Here is a 27,024-nt window from a genome sequence, read left to right on the forward strand (position 1 = left end):
TATAAAGTCTGAGGCAATTTTTATAGGCTTCCACAAGCTGGTTCTATAGGGCTTGTGGAAGAGCAAAGGGGCTGAAAAGGTCAAGAGAACTTTATAAGAGAAGAACAGAGGACTATCTCCACCAGACTTAGAAAGACACTGTGAAGCCACAGTGAAGGAAATAGGTGGTATTGCTGCAGAAACAAACCCCCAGAGCAATGAATGGGTCAGTACACCGAGACCGGAAACAGACTGGACGTGTACGGGGATTCAGTTGATGGAAAGGACAGCACGTCAGATCAGTGGGGACATAATGGCTACTTAAGAATGATGTTGCAAATAATCAGAGAAAAGTAAACCACCACCGAATATTTTACAGAAAACTAAGCCAAATGGATTAAGGAAGTACACGGAGAAAAACGAGCCTATTAATATTGTTCCAAGTGCCCAATAAAAATATGCCAAGATGCTCAAGTTCACTAGAAATCTGGAGTGAAAATTAAAAATGACAATGAAGCACCATTAAGCAAATCTCATCTGGTAAAATAAAAATAAATGCAGCACTTTGGGTGGCAACGGTGAAGAGAAGCACACTGTTCTAAGGACAGCAAATCACTGAGCTGCTTCGGAAGTAAGCTGGGCAGTGACCCCTGTCAAGAGTAAAACGAAGTGTGTGTTGTTTTGACAAAGTAGTTCCGCTTCTGGAATATATCCTAAGGCAACGGGCAGAGTCCCACGGAAGAATATTCATTTGTAAATGAAAAGCTGCCTAACCCTAAAGGCCTATCGGAAGGGTGGTTAAATACCACGAGGGGGTATCTAGGCCACAGAAGTTTACAGGTGGGCCCTACAGTCTGGGAATGTCTATCGAATATGCAGTAATAATAATGACCTATTATGTTCCCAAATTTGGTGGAGAGCGGAGAGTTAGGAATGAGGTAGACCTGTATGTAGTGATGTGGACAGAGGCCAAGGTGGTGGAAGTGAGAAAGCAAACTGCACCGTGCAACCCTATCTCTGCAAAGGTGTGTGTGTCCCCCGGTGAAGGTTCAGCCACGGAGAGGGCCGAGGAGGATGGACACGAGGTTGTTCATCTGCTCTCCTATTTGTCTTGTTTCTTTATTGGACTCATTACAAAGCTTGTTCCCATCTATTACTCAGGTACTTTAAAAAATGCAGAGTTTTGCTGTCCACAAGCATACCTTGGAGAGGCTGTCACTGACCCCGGGGGTCCTGGCCACAGTGTGCCCGTCTCGGTGCCAGGCTGGCTTGGTGCTGGGGGAGAGAGCCTGCAGCTTCTGGCCTGGTAATGGAAATCCCGGGATTGCTGCCCAAAGGGTGCCACACACACACAGGCACGCACTGTCTATTTGTTTGCATATAGTTCCACATGGATCGCAGCGGCACACGTGGCCCTACACGTGCACAGACATGTGTACCTGCACACGTATGCACACAGACTCAACACTCACATTATTGACTCACATGGACACACTCTTTCACTTATTCACGTGTATTTGCACACACATGTACACATATAAATATGCTGACTCATGCTGATGCACACTTAACCGTGTGCTTATGCAGTCACAGATATCCACGCACAATTACATGAATTAAAAGAGTACCCTTCAGGTACACTCACTCTTCACTACTTTAGCATAGTTTTATGTATGTACATACACAGGTACATGCACATTCAGACCTATGCATATTCATTTGTACATTTATCACCAGGAATACACATACTTATCCCTATCCATAGTCATACACATTTCCCTTTGAGGTTACACGTCCAAATGTATTCAAACTAGCATACACATATACACACGCCCATGTGCACATTTGCATAAACAATCCCACAACGCACACATATGCATCATACTGCACAGACACATCGATACTGCAGTACACACTCATGCATACTCTTAAGCACACACGTCCAGACAAACTGGGTGGTTCCCTGTAGGTTCTGCCAGAGAGGCTGCCCTAGCAGGAGCCCCTTCCCGCCTTTTCCTCATGCATTCCTGCTCCAATTTCAAATGGTGACCTTTGTCTGGCTTCCTAGACTCCAAGAAAGTCCCTGGAAAGTTCAGATGAAGGACAGGCAGCCTCCGCCCTCCCCGGGTCTGGAATGGATCAAGACCCCTGCTGCTTTGCTGGCTGCCTATTTCTGCTCTCAGGTCTGGTGAAGAAGGCCAGGCCCTGGGAAGCAGACAACTGAGAGTAGGGCCTCCAGCTGTTACAGAGCTGCTAGGCACTCCTGCTGCTCCTGCAGAGCAAGCACAGCCGGGGAGGTTTCTGACACTGGGACTGTGTCCACATTACCCGGGACCCTGGGGGCACGGCAGCTCTTCCCTTGGCTGGAGAGGCAGAGCCCTGGCCAGGAAGTCCGGTGACTTTTCCTTTCAGCTCTAACTCCCTGCACCCAAACCTTTCTGATCCTGTTTCCTTGTTGGTAAAATGGGGATCACACTTCCCACCTCAGGGGTTGCTGTGAGGTCTCCACGAGATGGTGTGTGCAGAAGCACTCTGCGCCCCTCCCGGCACACTTGCGTTGGGTGTGTGCTTGTTGCTGTGCTGTGCTGAGTGACAAGGAAAGGGGCTTGAATGGGAAGGTGGCCCAAATGGTTTGGTGGGTGGGATCCAGGGGAGAGAGAGCCGAAGGGAGCAGAGCCCTCGGCCACTGTGTGGAGCACCCACTCCGTGGAGCACCCATTCCGTGCTCTGTGACCTTGCTCCAGTGGTGCCCCTGCTCTAGTCATCAGATTCCCTTTCCACAGAACAAAGAACTGGCTCAGACCATTTAAGGCTTTTGCCAGCTACGAGATTTTGAGGTTTTTTTTCTCCCTCTAAATCATCTACAAAGCAAATTAAACACATGTAGATAATTAAGAACCCAGTGAGGGAAAAATCACGGTACTGTGGGTGTGCAAGCTGGAAAAGGGCAACTCCTACTTTTTGGGTTGAGGTTAATAAATAGGGAGAAACCTGTGTCAGCCGTAGGCCACTCCCAGGTCAGCTCCTCATCCCCAACCCTTCATTTCCTGTGTAAAGACAATTGCTTCCCCCCTGCCCCCGGGGGCCCTTCTCTGCGCTCCACTGGCTGGTTATCTCTCTTATCACTATTTACCATTTCCCCCTGAGGTGCTGAGCCTGGCGTGATGAGACTGGGTTTCCACTTTGGACAGCACTTTGGTTACTCCGAAAGTGTGCTTGGTGGGTTGGTAGACCCCCAGCTTCCCGAGTCTGCTCTTTGGTGCTCCAGTGGCATGATGCAGAATGAACGCTTGTCTGTGGTTTAGTCCCTGCTCCGGCACTCACTGCTCTGTGACGGGATGTCTCCAAATCCCACATTCCTTGGCTGCATAATGGAGAACGTACGGCCTGCCATGTCTACTTTACAGAGCAAGACCAAGGGTTTGGTGAAGGAATCCAGTGAGAGAGTGAGGGTAAGAGGTGTTGGAAACTCCCAGTGCGCTTCATAGTAATAGCTGACATTCACTGTGTGTGCTTTGTGTCAGGCCCTGCACTCGGCACTTTCTATGCTTGACATCTCAACCCTCTCAGCAGGTCGCATGGTGGATGCTATTGGTATCCCATTTTACAGATGAGGAAGCTGACTTAGGCCACCAGCTTGCCCAGGTCACAGAGCTGAGCCTCGGATTTTGTCTGGGCGTGGAAAACTGTCCTAGTTGCTACGCTCAGCAGGAAGCCAAATGCAGAAGCAGTAGAGTCTGGATGGGTAGACAGAGACCTGGGAGAGGGGCAAACTAAGGGGAGTCTCTGCCAAGAGCTCACAGCTAATCAGTGGTAGCTTTGAGGCTTCAGTGCCCAGAGTCTCTATCATCCTCATCCTCATCTTCCTCTTCAAAACATTTAGAGCATTTCCAAAGCATTTACTGTGATAGACACTGTCCTGCACATAATAACTTGATGAGATCAGTATGTTCATCACTGCTGGGATTTTACAGATGAGGAAACTGAGGCATAAAGGCATGAAGCAAATCAGCTCCTCAGATTTAGTGAGTCCAGGTCTGTGTGAATCCAGAGCCTGGGCTTTTAATCACCACACAAAATAAGAGCAAATTGCTGTTCTTTCCAGAATCGTGACAAGGAAATAGGTCTGTGTGGGCATTTCAGGGAACCAGGTGGGAGTGCTGGGGGAGCGCAGATATGCACACCTGTCCTCAGGTAGCCGAGTTCTTTCCCTGGTGGTCCCTGATAGGGTTTGATAACTGTTCACCATTTTGGAAGAGCGGAGGGGTCAACACTCATTGCACAAAGACTGTGAGGAATGCAGATGTCATTGCGGCTCTGATTGGGGAGGGAGAAGAAAAGCAGAGGGCTCATTAGGAGCTTTTACAAGCTATCCATTCAAAGTGCAGAGAAACGTGGCGGGTTGACCCGGATGCCCAGTGAACGGCAGCCATGTTTGTCCCTAGTCGGCAGGCGGGATCATCTCCATTTGGAGATAAGGGGCCTCATTTTTTTGGAGTTTGATCAATTGCCCTTTGGATGCGTGTAGGGTCTACTTGGCTCTATCCAGACACAGACAACAGTGTGGTGATTACCAAGGGAAAGGGAGGAGGGGGAGGCAAAAGAGGGTAAAGCGGGGAGAATTGGTGATGGAAGGAGACTTGACTTGGGGTGGTGAGCACACAATCTACTGACAGATGATATATTATAGAATTGTACACCTGAAACCTGTATAATTTTATTAACCAATGTCACCCCAATAAGTTTAATAAAAGAGCAAAAAAAAAAGGCCTTTTTGAAAAAGGATAGATTTTGGACCATTTGCCCCATGGCCTACAGAGCTCAGTGACTTTTGCCAGTCTGGGACCGAAAGGTTGGATGTCATCTAATGCTTAGGACCAAATGATGGTTTGAATCGACAGGCGATATATCTGATTTGATTGACTTATTTTAAAAAGTTATTGAGAACCTCTTATTAGATCTCTGTGCAAACTGCCTGAGGTTACCACAGGAAATGAGACGAGGCTCTGGACCGCAACACACTTGTATGGTAATGAGAGAGAGGAGGGACAAATGAGCAGACTGTGACGGTGGAAGTGCTATTATGGAGTTGAAAAGAGTGTCATGAGAACAGGAAGAGGGGACCCATCCTGGTCTTGGGTCAAGGCCATATGTGAACTCATACATACACATACACATGTGTTAGAGTGTGAAGGCTTCCTGTGGAGGTAATTCAAAGCAGAAACTTAGAGAAGAGGACAGGGCAAGGGAAAGGAGGCTGCAGTGGGTGCCCCAGGTAGAGGCCAACACAGCGTCAGCAGAAGCTGTAAACCAGAGAGAGCGCACCACCTGTGTGGGGAACTTGAAACAGTTGCCTTTGTCCAGAGTAGGCGATGAGAGAGGAGAGATGAAGCCACGCCTTCTCAGCTTTGCAAAGGAATTTGGGCTTCATGCAGAAGGTGAGGGGGGAGGTGTTAGAGCAGAAGGAGGGGGGAAGGGTGTGGCGGGGTTATTTTGTCTTTTTGAAAGACCACTGTGTGAGAAAGAATGGGTGGGAGTGGGGGGCAAGATGAAAGCTGAGAACCCTTTGCAGTGTGTGAACAAGCCACACTGGGAGCCACAACAAGACTAGAGGCAGGGGGTGTCCAGAAATGGATGGTTTAGAGGACTTCAGGGATGTGACATCTATAGGACGTGGTGACTGGCTGCTTCTCGCTCTGCTCATGAAGAGAGGCCTTTAAGAGGCCTTAATTATTTTCTCACAGGTCACTCCCTTCCAAACAAGCACAACTGATTATTTTTGTTTTCAATGACTGAGAAAAATATTTTAAAGTATCATTGTATTTATTATAATCAATAATATAATATTTATTCATTTTGGAAATTTGAAAAATATAGAAATGCTGAAAGAAAGAAAATAAATTTATCAGTTTATGACACAGGAATAATGGCTATTAACATTTTACTATTTTTTCCTTTCAGGTTTTTTTGTGGTGTTATTGGTTTATTTTAAACTTTTCACTATGGGACTTTTTAAATACATTCAGAAGTGGAGAGTAGAGTAGAATCAGCCCAAAATACCCCTTTCAGCCTCTATAACCAGTCTTCTGTTATTCCACAGTTGAATTTCAACCTTACAATACAAGGAGGTCTTTACGTTTTCTTTTCATCTAAACTTTAACCCACTGATAGGATTTTGTTTTTGGAATCCGGGGTGTTTGGCATGTGCGGGCCCTGCTGGCCCTTTGGCCATTTTCAGACGAATGTCCTCACCTAAAACACTGACAAGGACAGTATAAATGTCCGATCTCTAGCCCGCCGCAGACGTGAAAACACAGATTCCCCACCTCCTTGGGGAAGACCAAAGCAGAGGGTAAACATTTCAGGGAGAGAGACGTCCCTAGCAGGAAAGAGCAGCTTGTGTTTTGACTCACTCACCATAGTTGTCTCAGCAATGGAACCAAAGCTGTTGATGAAAATGTTGCAGCTCACATTCACCGGGGGACCTGCCAATCAAGAGAGATCCCTGCTTAGCTCTGTAGTCATGAAGAACCCCACAGGATAGGACTCATTCTTGGGACACTGACTTCAGGGACGGAGACTCCTCGGCGAGGAGGCCCCCATTTGCCCTCCACCCCACCTCTGAGCATCTGGGACTTCCAGCTACATCACTGTGCCAGATTCCCTGGTCCCCAAGTGAGCACCAGGTACAGGCCCCGGAGTCTGAGCCAAGATGTACTATCATTAACACAGGATGATTCTTCATCCTGCCATATGGTTGAAATCCCTTCCCCAAACCCCATAGGCTGCCTTCTGATTTTTGGCTGGAAAGTATTTACGGCTACATTTGGAGGCCATCTTGGGAATCACAAGGAACAGCAAGTTCCTTGCCTTGAACTCATGAACGAGGAGTGATCTCCTGAAAGGGCATCGATGGGAATTACCAGCTGAGGAATCCAGAGGGAACCTCAAGGGAAGTCCACAGTCTTTGCTAAATACTTTCCAGGCAGGCTTTTTGAATCCTACTGCAAAGGATAGGAGAGAAGTGGAAGAATTTTTGCTCTTTGGAATCATATTGCTAGAGGGACCTCTGTCCAATTGAAGCTAAATATCTTCATTTTATGCTATTAATTATAGCAGTTAGAATTTATTGAGCATTACAGGGTTTGCTGCTGGGCTGAGAGTTTTACTAACATGATCTCATTTCATCCTCTCTCAACATGGTTATTACAGATGAGGAAACAGAGGCTCAGAGAGATTATTTATCCTCAGCCACATGGCTTGTGAGTGGACAAGCCAGAGTGTGAATGTGGATTTATCTAATTCCAGAGCTGGTGGTCTTAATGGCTGTACTTGTAGAAGAGAGGTTCAGAGGAAGGATGTGGCAGGCTCAAGGTCACACGGTGCTGGAATCCAGGGTTTTAAGCCCTGGGCTTCCACACGAGCTGACAAGAGGGCCAGCCTCAAATAATCAGAGAGGAGTGGGTAAGAGCGATACAGACAGTCGGGGCCCAGGAACATGAGAAGTTCCGGAGAGTGGGGTATTAGGGAAGACCTTGTGAAGGTGATGACCTTGAGCTGACCTTGACGGTGGGATAATGGGTCATAATCCTGTACATGAAGATTGCAATGTGCAATTTGTGAATTTTTCAGGTCCACTTTCTCGTTGATCCCCATTGAGGTTGAGGTAGGCAGGGCAACATTACTCTCCCTGCTGTTCAGGTGGGGTGCAGAGAGCCTTAGCAACTCCCCCAGGCTTGTTTAGCCAGCAAGCGGTAGAGCCAGGACTTGAACCCAAGTTTTCTGATTGCGGAAAGAAGGAAGCAGATGTCCTTGTGTTCTGTTACCAGATCCTCTGTGTCCCCCTTGACAGAGTAGCCCAAACATGTCACCCAAACTCAGCCAAGATTTCCTTTTCAGAAATCTTGGTGTATAGGGCGGGACTCAGTCTTGTGGTGAGAATACAGGGTCCCTGGGTTTTAGACACAGCTCCAGCACTCACTGGATATCTCACCTCAGGCACGCCCCTTCCCTGTTCTGGGCCGCGATTTCCCTATCAGTCTGGGGGCATCCCTCTGAGCTCCAGTGGTTTGGAATTCCCTTGGGAAGCTATTTGTTCAAATCGCAAGGTTATAGGGTTTCAGGGCTGGAAGGTTTCTTAAAGGCCACCTGAACTGATGCACAGACAGGGCTGTCTGCAGCAGAGTCACCTGGGAACAAGTTAAAGTGCAGATTCCTCGGCCAGCCCTAGAGCTAGCCGACCCAAATCTCTGGAGGTTAGCCCAGAAGCTCTATTTTAATGCGCTCCCTGGTGATTCTCGTGCACAGTCAGGTTTGGGAACCACTGCTGTAGACCAGCCGCCCATTAGAACTCAGTGCTGGAACAGCCCTGGCAGGGGGGACTTCCTGTAGTGTGCCGGGTGTACTGCGCACCTGTGTATAATGTGCACCCACGGTTTTGGCCCAAACTCTCAGGAAAGAAATCTTCTATTTTAATTTTTTAATTCAATTATTTACTTATTTATATTTAGAAACAAACCGGTTATATTTAAAACTAGGGTGTTATTTTGCATATGGATATCTTATTGCTTTCAAGAGTTACACTTTTAACATATTAGCATAAGCAAAAGAATTAAAAACATTTATATAGATACGGAATTAGTACTACCCATGTATAATGTGCATCCTTATTTTTCCCTCAAAGATCTGGGCAAAAAAGTGCACATTATACATGGCCAAGTACGCTTTATACATGGGTGTTTCGCCTTGAGCGGTCCTTTCCGTGGTCAATAGCTTTGCCTGCTAAGGAATTTTCCTAATGCTGTGTGGAGACCCGTCTCCTCGTCACTTCCACCTAAACAAAGGCCCATTAAGTTTTTTCTCTCATTTAGATTCACACCCGGGTTTTTCTTTTCATTTAGCCTCTTACTATTAAGATGCCCCAAAGAGTTACTGCCTGTGCCTTGAGTGATGTGCGCAGAGCCCCCCCCCCCCCCCGCCCCCGCCCCGCCCCTGCAAGTGTCTGGTGCTGTGACTCCCCTATAAATTAGGTCCTGATTTATGTGTGTGAGAGGGCGCCGGCCGAAAGGACCCCTGGGGAGGTGAGCTTCATTGACATAAATCTGAAATTAAATTATCCTCAAGAAAATTACAATCTGGCTGCTTTTGGCAGCAGGATAATGTATATATTTCATTAAATATTAAAGTTTAATTTTGCTTTTGTGTGTATGTATTTGCATTGGGCTGTGCCCCTGATCCTGGGAACCATTATCCTACACAGAATCTTAGAGAAGATACAGAAAATCAGAGCGGGAAGGGCCTCGTTCTACTGGATCATGGTACAGATGGGAGAACAGAGGCCCAGCTACGTCAAGAATTCACCCTGGGTCACACGGATCTGGTAAGTGGCCAGAGTTCTAGAATCGAATTTTAGTGCTCTTGTACTTCCCAGTTACAGTGCGCACTGCCACTGCGTTCTGCAGACCGAGCTCGCTGCTCCCAGCCATCCTTATCTTCAGGAGAGTCAGGAGTAGGCGAGATGTCTGGTGCTTGAAGGAAGCTACTGAGTGGTTAACAATGCAGGCCTCTTCCTATTGTGCTGGGGTCCTGGGGGCCTTATCAGGAGCCCTGTGGCTTGTGTGGGGCTTTGGGGAATCTTATCTGTGTCTGAGTGGAAGAGTGATGGGGACAGTGTGTGTCGGGGGGACTCAGGGGAAGGAGGTCCCCTCCTCATGCCAGTGTTTCAGCAGATACATTGCTTCCCAGGAACCTTGCTTCCCATCTCCTGGCGGGGTTCCAGGGAGCTGCACCGTGCTCGGAGCCTGACTCAGAGGGGACTGAGGAGGGACTGAGGGAGGACTGAGGTTGAGGGAGGACCGAGATTTTCTGTTCTGTATATTTGGGCCCCCGTGTTCAGTGTAAGGTGGTCAGAGTGGGCCCTGATTCAATGGTTTTATAGGCTGGGTGAAATTTTGTTTTATTATTTTTTAAAGATTTTATTTATTTATTTTTATAGAGAAGGGAAGGGAGGGAGAGAGAGGGAGAGAAACATCAATGTGTGATTGCCTCTCTTGTGCCCCCTGCTGGGGACCTGGCCTCTACCCAGGCATGTGCCCTGACTGGGAATCAAACTGGTGACCCTTTGGTTTGCAGGCTGGCACTCAATCCACTGAGCCATACCAGCCAGGGCTGAAATTTATTGTTTTAAGTTGTTCACTGCCAAGTCAGTCAGTCAATAAATAAATAAGCAAATAAATAAATAAATAAATGACTAGCATTGGATAAAGAATGGAATCAGAGCAGCTAGGTGGGTTAAATAAAGTCCCAGCAGCCTTGACAGCGTGTCCCAGGAGTCACCTAACTGCTCTAAGCCTCAGCATAGTTGTTGGTTCATTTCCTCACGCATTCATTTATGAAAGGCTCATCGAGGGCCTTTTATGTGCTACGTACAAATGTGTGCACGAAGGATAGCTAACGTGCGACCCCTGGATGTGTGCACGTTGGGCAAATGAGTCCCTCCTTTGTCAGGAGAGACCAGGGCACTCAGGATGGAGTTCTGAGAGAGCCCACCAGGGGGCGTGGTGGGCTGCAATGCCTGACAACTGGATGCAACCTGGTGTGGGGATGGGGTGGGGGGGAATGCAACCTGGTGGTCAGTTCTTTAATGTATTTGATTTAGCCAATGGCGTTTCTAAAAGATGAGATTTAGCTGCCAACTTGGAAGATTTCACAAAACCCCAGACTAGAGTCTTACCTTGGAAGGCCTGCTGCTCAGGGCCTATGTTTCTACCTGGCAGCCACTGCCTGAGCTGAGAAGTGGCTGCCTAAGACTAGCCCTGTGCTTTTCCATTTTCTTTTCTCATCTTCATCCTGCTTCATTCATGTGCCATATCTGCCTGGTCCCTCTGAGTGTTTGATATTGTGACCCCGGTGAAGGGCAACCTTGGACCTGACTTACCTGTCCTCGAGAGGACCAAGGTTTATGCTAACGATTCTGGAAGGTGTGACCTCAGGCGTGTGGTGTTGGGGGAGCGAAGGAGCCACGAGGTAAACAGGGTGGGAGGTGGGCCCAAAGGAACCTCTGAGCATCTCCCAGACCGTTTTCTGTGTGCCCAGCACTCTGAGAATGGGGGCAAAGGGAGCAAATATTTGGAAGCCATTACCAGCTGTCACATCCCTTGTTTGGTTTTGGACTTGAGCCAAAAGGAACAGGGAGGAAGGGCATCTGGAATCAGGGTTGATTAGGAGGCTGACAGTGGGTCCTTGAGATGAGGTTTTTGCAGGGGTGCTGGGAGGAAGGTCGGAGTGCACAGGCTCCCACAGAGTCTGTGAGGCTGCACCTGCAGAATGCTCAGCAGTCTGAGATGGTCACAGCCTCCCAAAGCACCAGTGCACAGTGGGAACTGGTCCCTCTGGTTACAGATGTTGACATCTCGTAGGACTGTGAGGACTAAAAGAAACCTCTCAGGTCACTTTGGTGAGGGTTTGTAAATTGGTTCCCCACAAGGCATATTTGGCTCACAAATGTGTTCTGTTTGAACATACATATTTTAGGAATCAAGGAATTTTGCATAAATGTTGATTTCTGTCTTTTCATGCAATACTGTGGAGCACTGGGTGACCTGGCAAGTGGGGCTTACATTCCATTGGGCAGCTATGCGCTGGGGCTAAGGAGAGGCTGTCTGTTTTAGAGGACCTGCCCTCTACTTCTCCACAGTCTCCACCACTCCATATTGCCTTACTCTTGGCTCCCCTCACTCATTTAAGTTACTTGCCTAATTCCTATACACATTTGAAATTGTGACTCTGATTTAGACTTGAAAGTTTCAAAATCATTTGTTAATCTCTGGGAACTTTTCAGGAGATGAATTTTAGTTGAAAGCCTCTTACCTAAAACAAATAAAAGTGGAGCTGCTTGCGGGAGAGGCAAGGGTGAGCTTGCTTATTGTGCCCTCTGCCTGTCCCTTTTGGGGCACATGGAGGGAGCTCTAGAGCATCCATGAAGTTTAAAGACCACAGATAGAGCCAACATCATCCCTGCAGAGATGAGGAAACTGAGGCCCAGAGAAGGGAAGAGGGTTATCAAGGTTCAGAGAGTAAGTATGTGCCCGAACCAAAACTTGAACCCCTTTCTTTACATTCTACATTGTCTATCTGTCCATCATACCAAAAGTAGCAAATAGGTTCTAATTCATATACTGACTCCTGGCAACCAGAGTATTGTTTGGTTGGGCTTGGCAGGGGAGCAGACTGAATTGATTAACAATGTCTGCCTAGGGCAGAGGAAAGAGTCATGAAATTCCTACCACGTATTTACCATCTGTGTCCAATACCATGCTGTTTGCTTCTTAATCTAGGAAGGCAGGTGCCTGGGGACCTGGGAGGAATGTTTTCTCTACCTTTAAAGTTGGGCCTGATCCTGGCATCATATCCAGAGGTTCTCCCCATAAGCTTATCCAGGAAGTCCGAGGGAGACATAGGCTTGGGTGCAGAGCGGGCAGCTTCAGCCTCCTTAGAAGCAGCAAGGCTGAGAAGGGAGAGAGGAAAGCAGAGGGTTAATGATGGCCTTTTCTCATGCTGTGGTCAGATCCCAGCCTTGCCCAGCCCTTGAAGAACCACTAGAGTGTTCTCAGCCTGAGAAATGGGTAATACCAATCCTTAATGAGGTAAGACCTAGGCTACAGCCCAAATACCAGCCAACGTGGGATTCTGGCAGGCAGCTGAGTGTCTGATTACTGCTGAGAAGCTGCTGATCTTTTAAGGCTGCATCTCTGGGGATTAGACACTTGGCTGCTGGTCTCCCTGGGAGAGGAGACTGAAGGGTTAAGCTCCTGCTAGGCCCAGCCCTGTGTTTTGGGTGCCTGCACCCTCCTAGGTCCAGGAACAGCACCACTGGAAAGAATCTTAGTGATGAAGTAGTCCAGGCTTTCCCCAAAGACTATTCAGAATCAGTCACTAGTCAAAAGGAAGAAAAGTTGTATCTGGGAACACAAATTTAATCAAGCATCTTTACCCGAGGTCTTCTCAGAACCTTTAACAAGCTTAGATGCTATGCTTATGGGACTACTATCTCATGAAACACACACTTTAGAAAATGCTCAGCTGGGAAAAGTGGGGCACAGCTGGTGGAAGGGACTGACCCCCCACTCCACTCACCAAAGTGGTTTCAGGTTCTTATTTGTACCATAGCGCGAATTCCTGATGTCTAAGAGCACGCAGGTTTCTAGAAGAGTCAAAACGGGCAACTGAAGGGCTGAAGAGCAATCATTGGGCTTTTCTAGTCCTGAAATGATGGCTGGGAGAGAGCTGGGAGCTGGTGTACCCTGTCGTGCGTGCTGAGGGGCTGCGGCGTGGGAGGAAGTGCGTGTACAGGAACATGTGCCCATGAGTTGCCAAGTAGGACACGGTGTTCCCATTCCCTAGGACTGGAGCCTCCGAGCCATCTTGTGTCTGGGCCCCTCTCCACCTGCACCCCCATTCAGCAGGTCCTGGCCGTGCTACCTCGCAATATAGTTCCTTGTGTTGTGTTTTAAGACCAGGAGTCATGGTGTTTGTATTCGTTGTTTGTTCTTTTAATCTCCTACTGTGCCTACCATGGTGTTTCAAACATAATTGGTGCTGAGTAGTTGCACAGTGAATGGATGAGTGAATAATATGCTCTTTTAATTAATCAGATATCCTGGTGAGTGAGGTATTTGTAAATATGCACGTATGGCTCAACAACTTAAAAATAATTAGACTATTATACCCACTGATGAAAAAATACTGGGAGCAACTTGGTATTCCTTTGAAAGTGGAGAAGATGTTCCAGGATTATTTAGACACTCGGGCTTAGTGATCTGAAGGCCCCTTATTCATAGACCGAAGAGCTAGTTTTGGTTGACAGGATGAGGGACAAATGCGTTTTACTGCTTTGATGTGTGTGACTGTGGGTGTTTATGAGTCTGTGTGAAGTGGGTAGGTTTCCAGGTGTGATGGGTATGCACGCTCTGTGTACAAGTGGGCACATGTGTACGGATGTGTGGGGGTTAGGGTGTGCACGAGGGTGTTTGTGGATGGATAGTGGATCATGTCCCATAGATCTGTATGTGCAAAATGTGAACAGCTGGGTCCATGGGAACGGGTGCTGTTAAGTGGGACATGTGGTGTGGGCGTTTTGTGTGTATAGGTGGGGTGTATGTCTACATGGGGCATAGGGGTGACTGTGAGATGACCTTGTGGATGCATGCATGTGGTGTGTGTATTGCGTGTGTGTGTTCCTGAAATGTGTTGTGAGGTGTAACATAGAACAGGGGATTTGGAACCAGTGCTGTCTCATGCTGTCTGTGTGGTCTTGGGGAAGTCACTTAACCCCTCCAAACTTCAGTTGCCTCACATGTCAAACTAGTTTTACACAAGGAGTAATGAGATAGCACAGGTAAAAATAAGACAGAACACCTAGGACAGTTCTTGGAATAGAGCAGACATTCAATGTATTGTCTTGCTCTTGCCTTGCTCTGCGTGTATGTGTGTCTGAAGTGGTTCAGAACCAGTCCGGGCACTTCTTCTGTTTCCACTGTACTTTCAGCTGCAGCGTGCACCCCACGTGGCCGGGAAGTCCTGCTGGAAGCCTCCCACGGCTCACAGGGCAGAGGCACCGCATCCCCAGCCTTTCCTCCACTCAGCACCAGACTCATGGTTGCTCTGCAACCCCGGTGTGAGCCAAGGGGACCACAGGGATGCAACTGGTGAGTCACGACTTCTCTGCTGCTGTAACTTACTTCTAGAACCTCTCCAGGAGGGGCAGTGATGAAGCTTTCATAAGTTCCCATTCTCCATCCAGCCCCTCCTCTCAGATAATAGGATTTGGGAACATCATGCCCCCTCCCAGCAGTTACTAGAGCACAAGCCATCTCTTGGCCCCAAGGCCTCTTTTGTCAGCCTGAATCCTATTAGGTGGTACAGTGAGAGCATGAATTCGCCCCAAATTATCCCTTACCATTTGCTATTGTGAAATGTGCCATTTCATGCCTGAATCCTCCCCAAAGCTGAAGAGTCCTCTGGTTCTCTGAGCTCGCGTGTCTGCAGCCAGGCATTTGCCGCCTGGTCAACTGGCCATCGACTCGCTGCAAACCCTGGCGGGGCAAGCTGGACTGGAGGGTGCAGACTCGGAGAGGCTAAGTAACGGGCCTCACGTCACACAGCACTTTAATGACAGAGAGACTGAGAACACACATGTTCAAGTGCTGTCTCGCCCCACGCTGCCGTCTAAGGGAAAGCCTTTTATAAATGGCGGAGAGTGTAAATCACGGTAGCTGCTATTATTACTAGTTGTTTTTGAAGCTTGTTATGTTCTGCTGCATCCAAGAAAATCAAAACATCGGTCTGATTACCAGCAATCGTGATGTATACAACTCTGAACTTACCACCTAAAAATGGAGGGGAAATAGTTGTGAATTACTGAATGACCCTCTGTTTTGCCGAGTGATTGACAGTAGAATTCACTGAAACTCTGAGATTCTCTCTCCCGTGTACCAGGTGAGAATGGCTTCTGAATTGCCTTGTTTGTTTGAAACTTACCCGTTTATGAAAGGGAACTCTTCGTGGAAAGGGAACTCTCCGTTCCACGACTCACAAATGACAAACCAGTGTGACGCGCCATTATAGAGATAATCATGGTAGTGAATACAATGAAAAAAAGCCCTGAAGGAGGAGTTTGGAATTTGGTGTAAATGCTGTTGTTCCAGAGGAAGACCATCAAGTGCTGGGAAGTGTGAGAGACGTGTTGACCCTTGGGACTTCCCCCCCGGAGCTAATGAGAAGAACTGAAAAAGAACTGGCTGGATAACCCACTGTTACTGGGCGTGAACCACATAAAACCATTCCCATCTCCTACTGCCCTCGTCCAAAATTTCCCTAATTTTCTTTTTTTGTGAAATACAGAGATTCCATTTGAATGTCAAAATAGCCACGCCCCTCCCCTTGACAATCGTCCTACGTGTCTGTGTATATTTAGGTATTTGGCAGAGAACTAGCTAAAGGCCCCCCGTGGTACATCTGCGCGCCGGTGCAGAGCAGATAGGCACCGACAGGCCCGTGCTGCTCAGACAGGAGCGCTGCCTCTGCTGAACGGAAACATCTGCCGATGGACCGGAGCTACTGGACAGAGGGGCGAGGGACAGAGCTGAGACACGGAACATTTGGTTGTTAGGATTTGCTGACCCTATACGAGTATTTGGAAATGATGCAAATTGTCTCAGGGATTATTGCAATGTCCTGCAGTGATTCAGACTGGGTTTAGACGGATTTGATTAAAAGTAATTTTCAGAAAGATGGGAGGTCTCGTGGGACCTGCCCCTTGCAGAGAAGGCTTATGCCGATAGCTGACTGGCTGGAGTGTTACATTATCTTTAGTTAGGGGATCTGTCACACTAGGAGACTTTGGTACTTAAGGGACCTCAGTTTTGACTCCTCATGACAGAGACCTGGGAGAGCCCAGGCACAAGGTTCCGCAGGGCGGGTGGAGGCAGGGTGACATAGTGACGTGGGTGCTGTGTGACCTTCTGTGAGTCACTCCTCACTTTGCTTCAGTTCCCCAAGCTATTAAATGTGGGGCTTAGAGAGTCCTTCTGGCCCAGATCATTTTGTTAGTCTGCAGTATTCTTCCTTTTTTACCCCGCTGGCCTTGGGATCTGAATTTGTCTGGACTCCTTTGAGGGAACATGAGTGTGTTTGTGTCTTGGTCCTTCCCCATCCAGTCTCAAGGTTTCTCCCCAGTGGGACACTTTGCTTTTCGGGGATTTGTTGACAGAAAGGCCGGATCAATGCTCAGATTCTCGTTCTCCAGTTGTGACATCAGTTGGAAATAGGGAATCAATATGGATCTGTCCATCCGAATTTCAATGAGCTGGGGGTGGTGATGGTACTGGGGAGAAACAGTTTCAATCACACCCAGTAGCCTGGCACCCCGCCAAAAACCATGCTGGGTCAGCAGTGGGGTCCCCCCTGAGATTCCATCATCTCAGTGCACCATGGCAGAGAAGTCAGGAGTAGGGAAAGGGAGGAAAGGCACGGTGAGGGGGGAAGACAGAGCGAGAGGCTGAGGAGAACCAAGGAGGGACGTATACAGGGGAGGAAGCTGGAGGTGCCGACTGAGAAGGGAAGGGCCATGGGGGTGTGGGAGAGGAAGAGGCGAGTGTGAAAGTGGAGGGGTTTGAGGTCTAGCCAGAGCTACACTCGAGGAATTCAGTGAGCACAGAGGACGGGAGCCCAACTGCACTGGGTGGAAGAGCGGGGGTTTCCCAGAGGCTTGTGGAGAAAGTGGCTTCTTACAGTAAAACTTGAAGGCTGGGTGTAGAGTTGGCCTGGAAGAAATAGGGAGGAAGAATGTTTTGGGTAGAAGGAACAGCACATATAAAGTCTAGAGGTGAGAGAGGACTTGGAGAACTGAAAGTTTGGTGTGTGTATGAGGGAGGGAAGGGGGGGTAGAAGGGAAGAATGAGAGAGAGAAAGAGAGAGAGAGAGAGAGAGAGAGAGAGAGAGAGAGCAAGGACACGTTGCATGGGATGCTGAGTCTGTGGGGTTGGACGTAGTAAGGGCTGGGTCCCGAGTCTCTGTCCTCACAGTGGGTCTGCAAGTTAATGGAAGATTATCCCCCCTAATCCCTTTGCAGTAAAAATAATCTATCCGGATTTCTCAGTGGTTTCTGGTCAAACCGAACTGTGGCCTGGCCAGGCTGGGGATACAGGCCCTGTGAAGACACCTCCAAGCCGTGTGTGCCCAAGGAGGTTTCCAGGTTACTTATCCTCTGACTTGGGCTAGAATAAACCTTCTCTTTGCTTTGGCAGAGAGGTAGTCCAGTGAGCTGGTGCTTATTCTGTGCAGAAAGTAGCTGGTCAACTAGTCAAGGTCGTTTGAAGGTCAGCCCTGTGTTTCCATGGGCACCTACCTAATTCGCAATAATGAAGGTCACTGTGAAGCACAGGAAGAAACATTGAGGTGGGGGCTGAGGAACCTGGGGGTAGTCTTGGCCCTTTTTCTAACTTTCTGTGTGGTCTTGGGCTAAGTCTTCTTCCGGGATGGTCCTCAGTTGTGTCTTCTGTGAAATGGCAGTTTGGGATTAGACCAGGCACAGAGAGCAGTTTCACCTTGAGTGCCCACTCCAGTCTGGCAGGGGCTGCTCAGAGGAGGGTTCTGGGCTCCAAGCCAGCAGGAAAGGGTAGCAGCATGGGCCACCAGTCTCTGCCAGGGGACGACAGTGTAGCGTGGTGGCTTGTCTCATTTCTATGGGGCCTGTAGCTCTGAAAGCCTCTGATCCTTCGGATGTGTTAAGCACCCACTATATGAGGCACCGCGCGAGAGACACAGATAAATATGTCACTGCCTCTGTGTGGGCGGAGTTCGAGTCTGTCTTTTCAGTGCCTGGCGTGGAGCAGCATCGATCGTCATTTGTTGACGAATAGCCTCTGCCCTCTAATTGCTTATAGTTCAGCAGATGGACTAGATTAGGTGCAGAAGCAATTCTAAGAGGCTGCCATCCAGTCTAGGTGGCGGAATTGGATTGCTCTGGTGATTCAGAGAAGAAAGGAGGTATTTGTGGGGAGGTGGGGACATAAATCAGGTAATTTTTCTGAGTTTTATTAATTAAGCCTTTGTGCACGTTTAGAAAGAACCAACATTTGCCACTGCTCACGTTGTGAGTTTGGGAGAGAAAGCTTCCTTGTGCCTGTGGGCTGTCTCGGGAAAGGAAGGGGGAGGTGGCGGGGTGGGCATCCTAGGCTTCTGGGAAGTGGTGAGGCTGAGTGAGGTGGGTGCTCTCTGGCCTTGGGGACGGAGCCAGTTTCCTGTCCCTGGCTCTGACTCCCAGGGCCTTGCAGCACGGGCCCTGCTGGTCACCCTCCGCTTTGCCCATGCGTTTGGACATGGTTGCATCCTTAGGTCAACATCGGGCTTTCCCCAGCCAGCTGTGCAATTTGGATTTTATCTGATTGCAGTAAGGGGCTTAGGCTGACCCCACAGTGCCTGACATTTTATTACTCTCACTCCATGATCTGCTAAGCACCCCTAGGAGCAGAATGCACAGTTGTCATGCTCTGAGCCCAATTATCCTGGGGAACAAGCCATCCTCCCCACTACTGTCCCACCTCCCACAGCTATAGCTGCTTCCTATCAGGAACTCTTATCTGGGTAAAAAGCACATACATTTGAATATGATTCTGTACCACAGTAAGATACAATCTTGGATCCTTGCATCTGGTTCTTCTCCTGCCCCTATGGAAGTCTGATTCTCTGGGGATCTCTCATTCTCCTTATCACCTCTTCCAGTCTGTTCCTCTGGCTGGCTTTCCTGCTTTATTTTATGAATCCCCCACAAAGCAGGGCCAGCAGGACGGTGAGGAGAATGAGGTCCCTAGCAACATTTAAGGAGGCACTCATTCTCAGGCTTGTACAAGTGGCAATCCTGCCCTTGCTGGATCCCCAAAATGAGTGCCTCCTTAAGTTTTTGCTCTGGTTCACTGAGTTCATTTGCTGCCTCCTAGTCCTGGCCCTGCTACAGCATCATAGGCCTTCAAACCCAGTCCATCTAGGGTAGCGCTTCCTGTAGGTGGTCAAACGTATTCACCTGGAGAGGGAGACTCTACTTCTCACAGCCTCTCATTTTACTTCCAAAAAGCTTCATTTTTATTTTCTTGTTTGGTGGCAAAAAAACACCCCACCCCGCCATTATATCATTACATCTTATCATTTTATCCAGCCTGAGAGGCAGGGATGACTGTCCCCATTTTACAAATAAAATTAAGACGCGTATGTCTTGATCCAGCTCTGTCACAGGACACTGCATTTGGTTCAGTTACATCGGTGTCTCTTTTTTCTTGCTTCTCCTTACTCCATGTGTATGTTGCAAGGCTGGAATCATGGCAACCCTAGGTGTTTTCTGGTTTAAGCTCAACCTTCAGGTCTCTACCTTCCTGTCTCTTGGAATTGGGGCAATCAGGTATTATGTAGACAAGACCCTGAAAGAATGATTTTTGCAAGCTTCGTTCCAGGCTCTTAATAAATACAGTTTTCCTGAAGTACAGAACCTGGCCCACACTCAGGGATCAATAATTGTTTGTTAAATGGGTGGTAGACACCTTGTGTTCCAGAGGAAGTTGAATTTAGCTGTGCAGGTATTTGGCATCGGTGATGTGATTTCAGTTCTAGCCTTGATGCCTTAGTTAGCCCTGGGGAAAACACCTGGTGTCCTCTGGGAAAGCCCAAGGCAGGAGAACAGGAGAAGAAGCCATCCCGTGCCTTTTAGAAGCATCCATAACCCTCCATGGAATGACCCAGACTAGTGGGCAAGGTCCAACCTTTGTGCATAAAACTTACGCATCTCCCCACTTAGCGTACTAATTATAATTCTACAATGACCTCCTCACTTTGCCCTGACCATCCCTATATGTCTTATTTGGGGACCTTTTCCTATGCCTCTGGCTTAAGCCTATGGACATCAAGAAGGCCCCCAGATGAGTTACACTGTAAGGAGCCCAGGATGATTCTTCAGAGGCTTGAGTGCTGGAGAACTGACCTATGGGGTGTCCTCTACCCGAGTCGAAGCTCCTAGCAGGCCCTGCATAATCAGCATGCACCCCACGAGTTGGACAGGAGAGCAAATGGCTCTCATTACCTTCAATGTGGCTTTCTTTTTAATCAGATAAATCTCATTGGAAAAGTACATCTTTACAGAGACTGGAGCTTAGGGCTTCTGGACTAAAAGTTTAGGGGAAAAAAAGATTGCATTAATCAGCAGGGATCGGTCACTTGAGGTCGCAAAGAGCTGGGAGTATAAATACCGAGGAGAATTAATAATAGGATGAAAACAGATAAAGACATGGTGTTAGCTAATGATAGTAATAGCTACCCTTCCTTTCTACTTACTGTGTGCTGGTACTTGACATGTGTTACCGTATTTAATCTTCCCCAGTGTCCTGTGAAGAAGATCTCATTCCCTCTCCTTTGCAGGTGAGGAGGGTGACGCCTGGGTTTTCAGAGATTTAGCTGAGGTCGTACAGCCTGCAGACGGCAGAGTTCTCCAGTTAGTGGGGCTCCAAAGCCCACACTATTGACCACTGCACCTGTTGACTCTTCCAAGTGATAGTGATTTGCAAAGTCCCTTTGAGGAGCTGCTCTGGCTCATGACGTGAATGTTTGCCTGACTCTTTGGAGCTGCAGGAAGAATTCAAGGAGCTCTGGGAACAGGAAAGTACCGGCTGACACCGGGTTATGACCAGTGTCACAACAATAATGCTTTCAGTTCATGTGACACACCCAAGTCCTTCACTCAGACTGTCCCCATGACAGCACCTCCACGTGCAGGTGACGACTCAGAGGCCCACCTGAAGGTTAAGAGAGCTGTTCAGGGTCCCAGGTGGCAGAGCCACAGTGTGACCGAGGTCTCCAGATCTGCTCTGGGGCATCTCCTGCTTGACTATCTTCAGTTCCTTCCCAGAGGGCAAGAAGGGGGATGTGTGAACCCTGTGGTTTTTATTTTATTGAATTTATTGGGATGGCATTGGTTGATAAAATTACACAGGTTTCAGGTGTACAAGCCTACAACATATCGTCTGGTTATTGTATTGTGTGTTTGCCACCAAACGCTTCTTGATTATTTATTAAATCATGTCTCAGAATTTCTCTGTAGTCAGCTTGCCTTTCATTTTATTTTTCTCCATCTCAGTTCACTCGTCTTGAAAATACGACCCGCCTTCGCCAATGGCAGGTGCTGTTTGAATGGCAAAAGCTCACATTGCCTTCACAGATGCCTTGCCAATGAATGCTGTTCCTTCTCAGGTCCGTCAACATTTTCCATTTGCTGGGCACCTTGAGGCAATCATCCTTTCATTGGAGACAGCATTAATTTATTACTTCACTTATTTACCTATTTATCCAAAATAATCACGGGTGCCTGCTATACATCAGAGAGAGTGCTAGGTGATTGAACAGGACATGAATGATAAAGCAATAACAGCTAGCCCCCGTTGAGGGGTTAGGCAGTGCCAGGCATTTCATCCGTGACATTTAATCCTGAATAGAATCCTGTGGGTCGGGTATCATGACTCTTATTTTACTGATGAAGAAACTGATGGTCATAGAGGGTAAATAAGTTATCCAGGTACCCCTGACCCTGCAGACCTCTCTCTTACTTGCATCACTAATGAATATGTCAGAACCCTTGATTTCCAAGAGCTCCCAAACTAATAGAGGGAAACCTATGTGAGGACAAGGAAGTGCTGGAATATCTGGGCCCTGCTAGAGAAAAACGTATCACTTTCCCCTCCCAAGTCTATACTAGTTCAAACCTGTAGTGAAAAATAAGCCAGGTTGCAATGAACCTGTAGAAAATGCATTAGCAAAATGGGCTATTTTGTCCCAGAGAAAACGTGTTTTCCTAAGAAGGGAAGACCACATGTGTGGTCTTCAAGCATCCAAAAGACTGATTCAAAGGAGAATGTTGAGAAAATAAGCCATCCTCACTGTGCACTGAGGAAAAAATGACTTTAAATTGTAGAAAGAGCAACTTGGATTAACGTCTGAAGCTGCCTTTAATAAACTGACTAGTCTTCAGACTAAGAACACTTCACTGTGAGTTGAGAGGGCTTAGCTGAAGTGGGCATTTGTATGTAAATAGAGAATTTACGGGAGCTTGGGGCTCTAATCACGCTCTAAGTGGCCAAGCCCTCTGTCGATTCCCTGCATCCTCCAGACAGAGAGATGCAGCTGTGCTCAGTGGGGTGGAACTTCTTTGTCTCACTCAGCAGGTTCCAAAGTCTTGGGGAAGATGTAGGCAAAAGAGTCTTAGAATTATGGGACCTGGTCATCTTGTGCCTTAAAAAAAAAGACATTTACTGAGCACCTGCTATAAATTAATGACTATATCATAACTAACTCTGTGATGTCAGGAGGGGTGATCCTCTTCATTTTGTAGGTGAGAAGACAGAGGTTAACTAACAATAGCAATTGCTACCCGTGGTTGTACACTTTCTAGGTGCCATGCACAGTGCTAAGCCACTTACCAACTCTGTGAAGAGTTGGCTTACCATTTTCTTTTCTTTTTAAAGATGTTATTTATTTATTTTTAGAAAGAGGGGAAGGGATGGAGAGAGGGAGAGAAGCATCAGTGTGAGAGAGAAACAATCAGTTGCCTCTCGCATACCCTTAAAGGGGACCTGACCTGCAACCCAGGCATGTGCCCTGACTTGGAATCGAACCAGAGACCTTTCACTTTGCAGTCTGGCACTCAGTCCACTGCGCCACACCAGCCAGGGCCCATTTCCTTTTTTCTTTTTCAGATGAGGACACTGAGGCCTGGAGAGGTTAAGTGACTTAATCAAGGTGCTTGGGTGGCAGAGTTGATACCTGAATCTAAATGAGGTAGAATTTGGCATAAGTTTTGAAGCAGCTGTTCAAATGTTGCTAAAACAGCTCACTCAACTTGAATGTGCATTGTTTTAAGTCCCTGCTGCTCTGTGGGTTCGTACAAGCTTCTATGGGGAGTATTTACAGAGGAGAATGGAAGAGGAGGGGCATGAGTGAAACCTGTGGGTCTTAATGAGATGAGAGGAAGATAGATGGATGATGAGGAAGATAGACAGATGCTGTGGCCAGTGCCTCTTCTTGGTTTTAGGATGAGGGAGGGCTAATGCCCAAGGGGTCACAGGGGTTGCTGCTGAGTCTTTTCCTTCTAGGTTTTTTTTCCTTCCTACCCTGTACCTTAGGATCCTCCAGCTGCTTCACCTCTTTGTAGCTCATGGGGGGACCAAGCAGGGGCCCTAAATTCCTCTGCGCCTGCTTCTTGTTGTATGTCACTGAGGCAGAGAGAGGCAGAGAGAGGCAGCCCAGGGATGGGACAAGCTGTGGATGTGGAGTCAGGAATCCTGGGTTTGACTCCACCTGTTCTGATCCTTTCTCCAGTGACCTTGAGCAAGTCCTTTACTGTATTTAAACATCAGTTTCCTCATCCACTGAATGCAGGTACCTCCTGTCCTAATTTATAAATTACTATTTGAAATCATGTTGAAGACAGCATAAGACACTGCACAAATGAAGACCTATTTCTGGACTGAACCAGGGGCATGCTCCAGGGGGAAGCGCAGGGACTCCCATCAGACCCAGGCTCTGCCGATCGCCAGCTGCGCAGCCTCGGACACGTTCCTCCCCCTTGGTGTCCCCATCTGTTAGGTGGGGGTGACGGGAGCTGCTCTCGTTGCTGCAAAGCAGAGCCGTTCTTTCCCAGGGTTTACTTAGGTGCCTGGCAAACGGCACGTGTTCAATATGATTGTTAGTGATTGAGAGAGAATTGGTCGTCTAGGCTCTATGATGGGGGATGAATATATGAACTTCTAGAGGATTCTTTGTGCTCTGTGCTGGAATCTTCCAGGACCACCCCTCTCACACCTAGAAGGGAACCACAGCGCTCTCAGGTAATCATTCTGCTGCGCTCTTAGTAAGCAGTAAATTAATAGCATTGCTCTGGCGTTTCGATCAATAGGATTAAGGTGAGCCGCTGGCAGCAGAGCAGTGATTGCTGCTGCGCAGACGGCAGTGTCCAGTGGCGAAAACTGTCCCTCGCACGCTGGCTGGCTGTCCTCAGACAAGGTTCTCTCAGCCCTTAAAAAAGTAACATTTTCCTCTGATGATTAAAGCAATGAATGCACATTGGAAAAATAGCACAAGGACCAAAGAAAAATAGAAAACCCACCTGGAAGTTTCACTATCTAGATAGCTATTGTTAATATATTAGTAAATCTCCTAGTTTTTTTCCTCTGAAGATTATAATCAATTTTTTCCTGCTTTTGTCAGAAGGCTCTAAATGAGCACTTTCTGTTGTTATTAAACCTTTAGAAACATAGTTATAAATGACCGCCTAAGCCAGTGTGTGGCTGTGTTAGCATGCACTGAGCTAACCCTCCCTCGAAGATGGGCACTTGTATCATTTTCAATTTTTAGCTGGTATAAATTATGCTGTGAAACCCCCCCTTGGTCATAAACCTCTGCTCTCATCCTAGAAGCAAAATTTTGCTGAGTCAAAGGGTGTGAATATTTCTAAGGCAGAAAAGCTGTATCTGTGTAAAGGAGTCCTCCACCTAGGCCAGCAACTCGTCTCCTCACTGCAAATTCATTCTCCACAATGCGGGGTCTGGCTTATGAAGAATCGTTTGTATTGTACATGGTCCTGCATGGCGCTATGTGCTTTTTTAAAATTAAATTGTCCTGCCTATGACTTCTGTTTGCGTCCTAGTCAATTTTTTATTTCTGAAAGTCCTTACAAATTATGAACATCCCATGCGGGAGAGGTAGGGTTTATGGTAGACACCAGACTGATTCTGCCGCACAGCTATGTGATCTTGGGCAAGTCACTTACCCTCCTCAAATCTGCTTATCGGTAAAGCGAGGGTAATAACGGTGCTCCTAGGACTGGTGGGGCGAATGTAGCAAAACACACGTCAAGTGCTGCTACGGTGCCAGGCACGCAGGGACCACTCAGTATGTTAGCCACTAACACCAATAAAAATTAAAGTTTCTGTTCACAAGGGTCAAATATTCTTCACTAAAATTTTATGCCAGCCTAGGTTACACCTCGTCATTCTGAAGAACCTTAGAAAAATGTGAAGCCTGGAAGAGTCAAGTGTGGCAGGCCATACTGGCTGAGGGCTGTGCGCTGGGCTTCAAATCTTGGCTAATTATTTATGTTCCATCGTAGGTCCTGCATTTTAAGAGGGACATTAGCAGGTTGGAGCAGGTCCAGAAAAGAACAACTGGGCTGGTAAACAAACCTGATTTGACCAGTAAGGAATAATTAATGGCTCTGTGGCTGTTCGGCTCAGAGAAGACTTTTTTTAGACAGAGAAATCATTTTTTTTTTTTACAAATCCCTGTTGGGCTGTCATGGGGAAGAGGGTTTCAACCTAATAAAATAATGTTCTCGAGTATTTACTATTTGCCAGACACTGAGCTAAGCCCTTTGCAAATACTACTTATATTTTCCTCCAGAACACGTTAGGAAGTACGTGTTTGTGTTTGTGCTGCAAGATTAGGTGACCCAGGCACAGATGGCAGAAGTGACTTGGCTGAAAGCTCGATGGCTAGTAGGGGTAGGGTAGGAATAGAACCATATCTTTCTGATTTCATAGATTATGTACCTTCAACAGTCCCCTGACTTGTTCTAGGTGACCAGGGAAGGCGGATAGGACTTGCAAATGGGGAGGCAGCTGCCTAAAGAATGTGAGGAGAGACTGTTTTGACCATTAGATCCACCCAGTAACAGAAGAGGCCGCCTTAAGGAGCCAGCGAGTTTCTCGTTGCTGGAAGCGTGCGTGCGCACAGGCTGAACTGTTGGCAGCTTGCTATCCGAGTGCACCAGCCGAGGCGGGGGGCGAGAACTGTGACCTTACTACTGACTGGCATGCCCTTGAAAGTTACTTAACTTCTCTTAGCCTCAGTTTCTCCACCTCTGAACTAGGAGTACTTCATTCTAATTTTAAGATTGTTGGGAAGGGTAAAATATTCAGATAAATCGCTGAGCCAAGAACCTGGCATTCAGCCGTTGCTCATTTTATGTTACGTGACCAATGACCTATGGCCTTGTATCTGCACCTGTGGTTTTTATTTACACAGTGACATTCTATTCACTTCTTCACTGGGGCCAGTTACAGATTTGGAGACACCACCTGTGGAGTTGGAATTCTACCTCTCTTCTGCAGAGGCCGGTGTCTGCCAGCTTCTGGCCCCTCAGGCAAACGACAGGTTGGACTTTGAAACAGGGGCAGTGAAGCATAAATGAAAGGATGTTTAGACTGAAGTGTTAAGCAGCAGTGTAGGTGTTATTGGGAGAGAGGTTAGAACCATTTCACCCTATTGAGCAATTATCAGGTAGGTCCGAAGGGCCCACTCTATGTCCAGCACAGTTGGAGGCGCTGTCTCTGTCCTTGAGGGCCTCAGGGCCTGGGGTGGCTCCGGAAACTGTGAAAGGAGAATGATGCTTAGAGGCAGGGGGCTGTGGAAGATGACCCTGGAAGATTCTTTCCACCCTGGGATTTTCTCCGTTCG

General features: G+C 47.7%; 1 protein-coding gene across 1 annotated transcript in view; it reads right to left on the reverse strand.

The window, feature by feature from the left end:
• The window catches only part of GLRA1 (glycine receptor alpha 1), a 68,309-nt gene that overhangs the window by 26,414 nt on the left and 14,871 nt on the right, over window positions 1–27,024 (reverse strand). Inside the window, exons 2-3 of the mRNA XM_024576933.3 lie at window positions 12,357–12,484; window positions 6,397–6,464 (exon numbers count right to left, since the gene is read on the reverse strand). Coding sequence (XP_024432701.1) covers window positions 6,397–6,464; window positions 12,357–12,484 — 196 coding nt within the window. The remainder of the gene's footprint in view (window positions 1–6,396; window positions 6,465–12,356; window positions 12,485–27,024) is intronic.

Source organism: Desmodus rotundus, chromosome 6 (assembly GCF_022682495.2).
Source record: "Desmodus rotundus isolate HL8 chromosome 6, HLdesRot8A.1, whole genome shotgun sequence".
NCBI lineage: Eukaryota > Metazoa > Chordata > Mammalia > Chiroptera > Phyllostomidae > Desmodus > Desmodus rotundus.